The sequence below is a fragment of the Bidens hawaiensis genome, unplaced genomic scaffold, assembly GCF_021521415.1.
Source record: "Bidens hawaiensis isolate Kalapana, Puna unplaced genomic scaffold, B.hawaiensis_p1.1 tig00030549_1, whole genome shotgun sequence".
NCBI classification, from domain to species: Eukaryota; Viridiplantae; Streptophyta; class Magnoliopsida; order Asterales; family Asteraceae; genus Bidens; species Bidens hawaiensis.
In genome coordinates, this window is record NW_027495104.1 from 191054 (window position 1) to 203030 (window position 11977).

The following is an 11977-nucleotide window of genomic DNA, read 5'->3' on the forward strand; positions in this document are numbered from 1 at the left end:
TTTTAATATACTGAAGTTTTATTTCTTTCAGTAGTTGATGTTATACACAATAACTATTAGGATTATATATGTTGATGGTCTTTTTATTGTTTAAAAAAACCATTATTTAGATGTCCATAACCGTATCGTAAAATTGTGTGTGTGGACGTTTAAAAAAGGGTCGTATAATATGATTTGTTAGGACTTCGAATTTGTGTCCTATTAAACGTTAGAACATTGTAAAAGTGTCATAATTTGTTATTTAGGACGCTATTTAAGTTCATAGACATATTATGCGACCATAAAATTTAGTTTTATAATCTTGTTTGTGATGTTAGGACCCTTTTCTTGGTAGTATAATGTTCCATCTTAAGGGTCATATAAATTAATTTTTAAGGACGCTTGTATGTGTCTCAAAAGTTTACAATTAGGTAAGCATGTGTCAGAACATTGTTAAAGTGCCTTAATATGTTTTTGTTGGGACGTTTTTTGAGTTGTTAATGAACATATTATGCGACAATAAAAATGGTTTCATGATCTTATTTGGGATATCAGGGCACTTTTTGAGTTCCGAAACTTATTACGACCCCTTTACATGAAACTCTTTTCTCGTTGGTCCTATTAAATGAAAGGTCCTATAAAATATCATTTTAGGATGCTTTCAAGCGTACTAAAAAGCCCTTTTTGTTGTAGTAGTTTGACTTTTCAAGTATTTCTTGTTTAACTTTGACCGACAATATTTTTGTTTGTGTTATATAATACTTGATGTAACATATATGAATGGATTGGGTTTTTAATGTATTTTACATTGATATAATTTTTATCAAGTATTATAATGCACGAACAAAATATTTACGGTTAAGGTTGCAAAAGAAAAACTTGAAAAGTCAAAGTAGGACACTTATAATGAGACGGAGGGAGTATCTTATTATGGTTTGTAAATGACTAAATGGGGTTCCTCTTACTAATATGTATTAAGCTTAAAATAATATTCTTTAAATATACAAATGAATGTTTATATATTTTTACTCAAAGGTGCATCTTTGATACACTCAAGTTACATTTTTATCTTTTTCCATCCCATGCAACTTTCCATTGCTATATATATATATATATATATATATGTCCCAAACCTAATTACTTCTCATCCAATATTTCAAATCTTTATTTTCTTTCTTCTTTCAAGTTTCAAACTTTATAATTCATGGGTTATTATTCCCTTATACCCTTGATAATAAACAATATGGTGTTAATTATGTCATCAAGGCCATTGCCAAATACTAGAGTCTTGTTATCTTCAAATGAAATCACAAATAATAATAATATTTGTACATCAACTAGTTGCATAAAAAACAGCATCTTCTGACTATGGAAGTCTCATTCAAGAACTCCCTTTTGGTTTATTACAACCTTCATCCATTTCTGATATTATCCACCTTGTGCAATCATCTTACAACTCGTCGTCTCCATTTCCTATCGCGGCACGAGGCAATGGCCATTCGGTTAGAGGTCAAGCCATGGCCAAAGATGGGGTGGTCATGGATATGTCAATTTTGAATAATAATAATAATAATGTTACCGGGAATATTAGGGTTTCTGGGAACTCTTCTTTAGGGTTTTACGCAGATGTTGGAGGTGAGCAACTATGGATTGATGTCTTGTGAGCCACGCTTCCGCATGGGCTTGCACCGGTGTCGTGGACTGATTACTTGTACCTCACGGTTGGTGGGACACTGTCTAATGCTGGGATTAATGGACAGGCATCTTTTCATGGTCCTCAAGTTAGCAATGTTCTTGAAATGGATGTTGTTACTGGTATAGTTTGATAACTTGCTTCATTAAAAATATATTTATACACTTCATACAAAATGGACCCTTAAATATAAATATTTTTTCAAAACGATAACTGTGATAGCAATAAACAAAACAAAGCTATTGTGAACTGACCTTATATATAACTATATATAAGGTCAGTTCACAATAACTTTGTTTTAGAAGAAGGGCTAAATCTCTTATTGCTTTAATATATATAGATATATTTTTTATATGTATGGTTTTTTTTATAAAAAAAATACCCCCCCCCCTCCCGGCGAACGACAATGTTTTGGATGATGTTATGAACTTGATTGTGTTTGTTTATTTATAGGGAAAGGTGATTTGATAACTTGCTCCAAAAGCATGAATTCTGATCTCTTTTATGTTGTTCTTGGAGGTCTTGGCCAGTTTGGGATCATAACTAGAGCAAGAATAGTTCTTGACCATGCTCCAACAAGGGTATGCCATCTTTATTATTAGTTAATGACTTCAAGCAATAAAAAAATGATAACCAATGAATAAGTCAAACCAATTTTCTTTTAGAAAGATATACTTGTTGATTACTAGAAAATTGACTATGAGTGATGAAAAAGTCTCCAACCTCTCTTTTAAGAGACACATTTAAATATTTAATAATATATGAAAAAGTTTTATGAAATTCTGAATATACCATTGAGACGTGCTTATTTTTATCTATGCGTCGACATAAATTTTGTTCAAAACCTAGCCGGGTCAAATTTATCTCGAAATATTTAATAAAATTTGACCTGGCTCGATTTTAAGTAAATTTTATGTCAATACATAGATAAACATAAGCACGTGTCAAAAGTATATTCGGAATTTATAAAACTTTATATTCGGAATTTATAAAACTTTATACATTAAAAGTTTTAAAATAAAACCCAATTATGAGTTTGATTATAATAATATAATATAGAAAAAACAAACAAAAAACCAAATAGGCCGTGAAAGACGAGTTTGTGGCCTAACTTGTCGTGAAAGACGAGTTTGAGGCCAAAATAGTTGTCAAAGACGAGTTTGAGGCAAAACATGTTGTCAAAGACGAGTTTGAGGCAAAACATGTCTTAATTTCAAAAATGATTTTGTGACGAGTTTCTGTAAGACATTAATAAAATCTTTAAAAAAAGGGACAAAATAGGATTATTTCTCTTTAAGAGCATTCCCAACCCATTCCTTATATTATTGTGAGAAGAGTTTGTAAATTATAGGGTGAGGTTTGAGTGGTTGTGAGTGTAAATTATAGGATGGAAAGAGAAAATGTAGTGATTTTTTGTAAATTTGAGGAAACTTTGTTTGTCCCTATTTATTTTATAATATTTGTTGAATTGGTTGTAAGTAGATGAGAGAGAAAACTGTAATGATAAAGGTATAAAATAATATTATTTAATTGAACAGTAAAGATAAAATGTAGTGTTTTGTAGTGTAATTATAAATATGGGGATGAAAATCCGGATAAGAATGCTCTAAGAGGAATATTTTAGGAATTTCCCTTAGAAATAATTATTCTAACCATTAGGGGGCAAAGCTCTTTAGGGCCAGGGTGTCCCCGGCCTCCCTATTTTTACGCGGTAGTGTTAAGTGACTTTTTTTCACCCAAAAATTTGTATACATGGTGCAAATACCCGTTTTTTGTCGAAATTTTAAGCCCACCCCCCTCGTTTAAGATTTTTTAAAATATATTTTGAGTCCGCCGTCAGGTCGAACGAAGCCGTCCAAGCTTCGTTACTGCTAACCATTATCTAGAACTACTTGAAGTACGTGCTTTAAATAGGAAGAGTTGATGGCAACGACATTCAACGTGCAAGCCATAAATAACAATTAACAAGTATAATTTTCCTTATCATCAAAGAGGAACACATGGAATGATGGAAATAAGTCACGAGGTAACAAATGTATTAAAGTATTTAACAAAAATCAAGCCAGTTAGGCAGTTATAATTTACACATTCCTAATCTTTTAATTCTTGAAAGATACGTGATAATATTAGGTGTGAAAATGACATGCTTGACTTTAGAAACATGGAGCTTGCTTGTTGATTGGTTAAAACTTTAAAAACATATTAATACAAACTTGAGAAAATGACGTTGGCATAAATTGAAATATTGACGCTTAATGGTCTTAAAACTGAGACACATGCACTATATATAAATTAACTCTCATGATTTGACATGACAATACTAAAATTCACGCATGAAACTGAAATTTAGAGAACTGAAAAAACATATAGAAAATTATAAGGTGAAATTTTAGGGGTTAAAAATATTATTTTGTATAGATTTGCATTTTTTGGCTATATATTTGTAGCTTTAAAGCACCTTTAGTGTGCTTATATTTGTAACAAAATTTTAATGTGTTTTATATTAGAATTTAAAATGTTGGTTGCATAAATATATTAAGCAACATGTATAAATATAATGTAATATGTATAATTTATTGATTTGTTGTATGTATGGGATAAAAGTTAAGAATTACGGCTCTTTTTATACTTTGATTATTAACCGTTTTTGTTTTTTTTTTGCCACGTCCCCATTGAATTAGGAAAATATGATTTTAATCAAATACAAATTAAATTAACCCGCTAAGTGTACAAATTAAGTAGTGCAATTATATAAAAATATAGCGTAATTACAGTATAGTGTAATTAAAACATAGTGTAATTACTTACATAATTATATAGTTACACTACTTGATTCGCACAGTTAGCACACTTTTTTAGGTTGTATGTTAACTTTCCCCAAGTATATATATACCAATAAATATATGTAACTTTTCATATCATTTTGACTTGAACTGATAAATATAACATAATGGTATAATGTGGATAAGTTTTTTAAAAGTAAATATTGTAAAGAATTTGTTTTCGAAAGAATGTGAAAGCTTCTTTTAAACCAAGCGATGTACAAATACAAAAAGCTTTTCTTTTCACTTCCGTATATGATTAATGATGTTGAGCGTTGACGTCTCACAAAAATGATTGGTTCTAGTGTTTTGTCTAGTTGTAACTATCTCACTGGTTCGCAATTTGGGCCCACGGAGCAACAAAATAGAGTGTTGCACCACATGGATTTGTCAACACAAAGGAATCTGCCGCAGGAGATCAGTTTTGCTACGCCACTGTTTAAAATCATTTGTGCTGGGAACACTTGTTTAGCTTGATTGAGAAACTGAAAAGGTCATTATTATTTTGGTTAAATAAATGATAAAAATCATTATTCTTGTGATTTTCTCAAGTAACAAACAACGTACAAATCAATATGTAAATAATCAAAATATCCCATATGTACACTAGTAGAGGAAGAAGAAACATCAAATAATTAATCCATGCTCACAACAAAATAATGATGGTCAGAAGAACTAGAAGCAATAAGTCATGCAAACCGTAATCAAGTAACACTACAAAACACAGGGCTTTCACTCAGCGACGGACACAGTGAAATAACTCAATAAGAACAGTGGGAAAACATGGTCCGAGTAAAGAATTTACCGAGGGATCACCGGCAGTGTTTTTACCCACAGATAACCAACGACAATTTATTGATGGATCACCAAGAAAGTAAAATTCAAAATAAACGCACAAGTCCAAATAGTGTAAAAAATTGCTTGTGTAGTACCCAACCACATTGAACCCTTATAGGGCACGCACCGTATAAATTAACTAACATATCCACACCAACTACCAGTTTCAAAACACATAAAGAAACTAACTTCAAAACAAGCCTATAACTACCTTTTCCACATTATCTTCTTCATTCTTTAGGCTTTTAGGACTTCAATCTTTTGGGCTAACCCATCAACCTCCACTTCTTCCTGCACAAATTAGCACTTCAATTTACAACTGCAAAATCTCCTTCTACTATACTTTTACTTTTATTTTACTCGTTTAAGCGGTTAGAGATAAAATATAACTTTCCATGACCCATGCATACCTGAATGGGTCGAACCAGTAGATAAAATTAAATAGTAAATAATAATTAAAGATAAAAATTACCTGGGAATTTGTTGTTCCTTGGTTACCTATACATTTGGAGGCACTGATACTGGAACTCTTTAATAAGCTACGAGCACTCGGGGGTCCATCTTGGTCAACTTCACTTTCTGACTGGCCCTTCGGGCTATCGTGTGTTGTAGCATCCGAAGCTGCAGTCTGCTTTTCAACATCATTTTCTTGAGCTGCAGATGCTTCGGCCTTCGGTGCAGGAACTCTTTCCCTATAGAGAAAACATTATAGTTATGTACACACACACATATATAACTTTCTTGCATGTGCAATATATCCAAAACAAAATGGCCATCGACTTTTAAGTTTTGCAAATAATTCAATCCAATGAGAACATGCCATGTCTCATTGTACCTTTGCGTTAGATTTTCGTTAACAAGAAAGTCAATGGGCATTTTGGTAATCTTATTAGTCAACTTACCTTGGGAGTGAGACATGCTGCCTTTGCAGGGGTGGGGTGCTACTTTTTCCGCCTCTACCAAAACTCTCCTCCAAATGTGCAAATTGTCGCTTAAACCGGTCAACACCACTATTAAACATTATAAAAGAAAACACATCACTAATGAGAATATTAAACAAAAAATGTTACACATTAGCAAAAATAAAAGATCATATGTTTTCAGTAAATATAGTAGTTATTATCACCTTGGGTACAAAAAGCTAGTTTGTTCTCCACCACGTAAATATTCCTGAAGCATTTGAGGATGATACTCTAGAATCTGATATATAACAAAACCATTGTTAGCAACTAACAAGTATTGCATACAAGCCTAATCATGTTATCAGTAGCCTACATACCTCTCGATATATCAACTCTCTAACATCATCTTTTGCCAGTTTTTTCCTTTCAAATTCAAATTCAAGTTTTGATATCGCGTGAGTTGATGGTTCCTGTTCCACATTAGCCAACCCTTGAAAGTAAGGATCCGACAGCACCTGTAAAAACATATCATTAACAACAAACACCAATTGGAACTCAATCTTGAAAAAATAAATCAAGATACCTCTTCAGCTGAGGGACGATCTTTTGGGTCAAACGATAGCAGGCGTTCAAGTAGGCGAAGTGCCAATGGATCAGCATTAGGAAATTTGTGAGTAAAAGGAACAGGTGGTTTCTTACGCATATTATTAAGATATCTTCTAGCTTTTTCATTGCGAATCTGCATTAACACCACTGGGTTATTAGATTAAAGATTTGATTTTAAGCACACTTTGACCAATAAGAAGTTAAAGGGGTAGTCAACTGACTCGTGCAATAGATTCAGTGGAAGGAGTGCCAAGCAAATCGGTCATGAGATCCAATTGATGCACCACGTTCCTTCCGGGAAATAACGGTCTTCCTAAAAGCATTTCAGCAAATATGCATCCAATGCTCCATATATCAACGCCAGGTGTATACTGCAATAATAAAGTCTTATGTTTTCTTAATAAAGGTGGCAAAATGGGTGGATCAAAACATTAGGGGTGCTAGTTTCTAACACGACACGAACCAAACAAGAATTTGTGGAGTTGGGTTTGGTTGGTGTAAAGGAGTCGTGTTTGTGGGTTGATCTGTTTAACCCATGACGCAAACCTAACACGAAATTCGTTAAAATGGGTTTAGTGTAAACGAGTTCAGGTTAGTTTCAGGTCGAACCAGTGAGCACATTTAGCCAGTGTTTTAAAAACCGGTTCGTACCGGCAGGTTGAACCGATAATACCGGATTTCACATACTAGGACGGTATCTTGCGCCCGGTATTTTGGACGGTTTGCTGGAACATCAAACCGGCGGTTTTTTTCTAAAATACCGGTTTTAAATCCAAGAGATTTTTGATATTTTGCGGCCCATATTTTCTAAAATTAATTTTAACCTAGCGATTAACATTGAAATGAGTAAACTTTTGGCTTATTTTTTTGAAAATCAAGTGTTTTTGTATTATTTTTTATTATGAAATAACTTTTAGATTATACTTTTTAATGAAATCATATACTTTTGGGTTATTTTTTGAGTGAAAGTTGCATTTATATGAAAATACAAGGTAAACTATTCAACCCGGTTGACCCTCCCGGTACAAACCGGCTCAACCGGTTGTACCATTTTTTAGCCTAATCCGATATGAGTAAAAAACCGGTTTTTAAAACATTGCATTTAGCTACACGGATCCTGTTTGTGTCCATCCAACGGATTCGTGGGTTAACCCATTTGACCTATGTGTTTTATCTTTTAACTTTTCAAAGTGTGTTTTATATAATAACTAACCATTTGGGCAATTTTTATGCCAAAATTTGAAACTGTAAAAACAATTGCCATAGCTTAAATATAATTGCTTTAAAAAAAGGGATATAGGATTTTAATAACCCAAACTTTAAAATTCCAATATCCCTTAAAAAAATTAAAACAATATGTAAAATTAGAACTTTAAAGTATTGATATGTAAAGAAATTAAAAAAAAAACAATAGTTTTGTCCATTTCATAGAATTACTAAGGCACTATGTGATTACAAAAACTATTTTTTACAAGTATAATCAATCTTTTTTACTAAACTGATTTAAAAGGTACTATGCATTAAAAACACACTTCAGCAGACAACTTTTAACCCATTTGACCTATTTCCTTTTCAACTAAACTTTTTCTATATCGCCCATTTGACCTGTTAGATATAAAAACATAACCCAAATCAACCCATTTATAAAATCATACCTTAGAGAAAAAGGAGCCACAGAGTTCAGGAGCCCGATACCACCTAGTAGCAACATAATCCTGCACCAATCTCAGGTCATTTAAATTTTAAAACGAGCATTAACCATTGGTTTTAATTACACGAGACAAGAAATTTAACATACCGTCCAAAATATTGTTGACGGGGCATCATTAAACGACACCCGCGCAAGCCCAAAATCACAAATCTTCAATTTACAGTCGGCATTAGCAAGAATGTTTTTGGGTTTTAAATCTCGGTGAAACACATTTGCTGCAAAATTCAATAATTTAAGTAATAATATTAATAACTATTAGAAACCTGCACACAATCATATGAAGAAAAAGACCTGTGTGAATATATTTTAGGCCTCGAAGAAGCTGGTACAAGAAATACCGATGATGCTGAGGTGTCAAATCATCATTGGCCTTGATAACTTGGTGAAGATCACATTCCATTAGTTCAAAAACAACATAAATATCCTTAAACTCTCTTCTAGAAGGCGGAAGCATAATATGTTTAATTTGTACAACATCAGGATGTTTGAGCAAGCGAAGGAGTTTGATTTCTCTAAGGATCCGTGTGGCATCAGATACATGTTCAAAAACATCATTAATCTTCTTGATTGCAACCTTTTCGCCTGTATGAGTATCAATCGCAGACCCCACAACACCATAACTTCCTTTGCCTATAACTTCTTGAACTTGGTACCTGCTTGCCTCACCATACTCTGTGAAGAACTCTGCTTCAAGCTGAGTAAACACAACAACAAAAGTACACACATTTTATTATATATCCATCTCAGATATTGATGACACTATAAAATTCTTTATTGCATTACTATAGACATTACAAGGAAACCTTAATAAACTTAATGAGACCGTAGGGTCAATAGTAGAAACCCTGATACGATATACATTCCAATAGATACCTTTGATAATACAAATGAGGTTGAAAGTGATTCTACTGTGTTAATCCTATTCAATTGTATTTATTTGTCTTCATCAAATCAAAAAGTGTGAGACATTAGGTTATAATGTCAATATAAGGCTGTTCACAAGCTGAGCTAGGGCAAGCTCAGGCTCATTTTAAAAAATCATTTTATTAAATATCATCATCATCATCATCGTACTCAGTATATCCCACCAATAGCAAAGCTATGGTAGGGTCTGAGGAGGGTAAGATGTAGGCAGCCTTACCTCTACCCCATAGGGATAGAGAGGCTGCTTCCGGTGAGACCCCCGGCTCGATAGTAGTTTTGCATCAAGCCTTAGACATAAGGCACATAGCACTCAATCATCAGGACACCGGCTGATCGGTGCATGTACCCTTATCTTTCAGCTATCAACGCCACTACATGATGCCTGATTAACCGTCCGTCACTTTTAACGTTATTTTCACGAGATTAGTAAAATAACGTCAAAATTAGTGCAATTTCACTTTTGCCCACCCGAGGGTTCACACATATATACATCATATGTGCGCACCGCAAGCAGGGCTACATTTTATTAAATATATTTAAACAAAATATAACTGAAGATACAGTATTCAAACATTCGATTTGTGACTTCTATCAACAAAAGATAAAGCGATCGAAACCGATTTGAATCAACAAAATAACATAAACTCATTAGAAACAACAAAATATTTAAAAGTCATTGAACAAAATATCATAAACGGCTTATCTATACGTACATATACATATATATAATAAACTAAAGTAATGGTAAATTAATGCAAGCCAAACCGAGTCGAGCTAATGAGTGAGCCACCCTCAGCTCAGGCTTGGCACGTTTACAAAACGGGCCAACTTGGTTTCAAACCGGGCCAATTGAAGCAAGCTTTTTCCGAGCGAGCTCCAAGCTAGGAGCTTTTTGGACAGCCCTAATCATATTGATTTAAAATCATCAATAGTGAGATTTAACTATATATAGTTATAGTGTTGTGACAGGTGGGACATGACACGTTCACCAACAAAATCGCCAACTATAGATTTCATATGGGGCCAAATGATGTAGTCATCTTTCAGATCAACAACCAGTACCAAGTCATCCACTTAATTAAAAACTAACTTTATAATTTATATATCTTTTGAGATCCAGATTATAAATCAGTAAAAAAAAAAAGTCAACAATAGTCTTCAATCAATCCATCAATCAAGTCATGTGTTAAAAAGTGTTAAATAAGAGAGATCTGAAATAAGTAAGTAACTAACTAACTAACTACCTTTCTGTTAGGATCGACTGGAACTGAAGCTGCTGCGGTGAATCCGATGCGTTTGGGGACTCTGATGAGCTTAAGTGCAGACACATCAAAGTCTTCACCACCACCAATGTTGACCTGCTGCTGTGTGGCGGCGTCTGATGATGACGATGTTAGGGTTTTGGATTCGGATTGAATCGGATTGGTAGGGTTATTATTATCATCGGTAGTAGCCGATGATGATGATCGGCGATTGTGAGGATTGAACCAGCGAAGAACGCCGTCAACAAATGTTCCACTCTTCATAATAATAATAATAATAATCGGAAGTATGTATATATACACAGAGAGACAGTTGTATTGTTATTGAGGTTGAGGAGGAAGTAGAAGGGGAAGATGGGAAAAAAGAGGTGTCGCCGCGTTACGTCAAAGACGGGAAGCGAGATCCATGGAACACAGGGTCCCACTCGCTAGTAATCAACTCATCCTGCTTATTTTAATATTTCATCATTCGTTGTCTCACTTCGCTTATCGTGCCTTTTATTATTATTATTATTATTATTATTATTATTCTTTTTTATATGTTTTTTTTTTTGTTACTTTCTTAGGTTTAAGTATAAAAAAGAACCAGAGAACCCAAACTTTATACAATTTTTTTCTTTTCTTTTTTAAAAACCAAATAACTATTCTTTGATTATTATTAAAGAGTTCAACGATGTTTAAAGAAAACAAGAAAAATATGAAACATAATGTCACACCCTCAAATCCACTAACGGAGTTTTACCGTCAGAGGGTGTGAACTAACAGGATCGGAATCATTAGTTATAATCAAACCATAATAAAGTTTTCAATCCACGAAAACATTTAAGTGTAAATAAATGCGGAAGCGTAAAACCTTTAACCAAAAGTTGCGTCACGCAGGACGACTTAAAAACCCAAATAATAATAGTTTAAAACAAGTTTGCATAAGCAATAACGTTCAAAGTAATGCATGATCCTATACCGCGCGCCCGCCTCGGCTACCTGAGAATAACATACTAAAAGTGTCAACACAGGGTTGGTGAGTTCACAAGTTTATATCAATAAAGCGTTTACGTTTGCGTTTTGCGTTTTGCGTTACCAGATAATGTTAAATCAATTATATATCTATAGGTAGCTAGCCTATAAAGCAAGTATTACTAAGTGTTCGACACCGAAGCTGACTGTTTATCATGTGCCTTGCCACCAGGTCTATCCCGACCATGGTAATGTGTTAGCCAAAATTACACCCACTCGACCTCCAG

The 11977-nt window shown here is 33.6% G+C and overlaps 1 protein-coding gene and 1 pseudogene across 1 annotated transcript; one reads left to right on the forward strand and one right to left on the reverse strand.

Annotated features, from left to right (window-relative positions):
* Nucleotides 1–1234: 1234 nt before the first annotated feature.
* On the forward strand, nucleotides 1235–2361 carry LOC143580710 (cytokinin dehydrogenase 3 pseudogene; annotated as a pseudogene).
* A 2984-nt stretch (nucleotides 2362–5345) lies between these two features.
* LOC143580704 (mitogen-activated protein kinase 9-like) lies at nucleotides 5346–11029 on the reverse strand. Its single transcript, XM_077063661.1, has 11 exons — nucleotides 10719–11029; nucleotides 8842–9244; nucleotides 8638–8765; nucleotides 8495–8554; nucleotides 7061–7210; nucleotides 6817–6972; nucleotides 6611–6748; nucleotides 6458–6531; nucleotides 6234–6341; nucleotides 5804–6023; nucleotides 5346–5622 (listed from the first exon to the last, which is right to left on the reverse strand). Exons 1-11 carry the CDS (start codon nucleotides 10998–11000, stop codon nucleotides 5569–5571), a joined length of 1773 nt encoding a protein of 590 aa, XP_076919776.1. The 5' UTR covers nucleotides 11001–11029; the 3' UTR covers nucleotides 5346–5568.
* Between the last annotated feature and the right edge of the window lie 948 nt (nucleotides 11030–11977).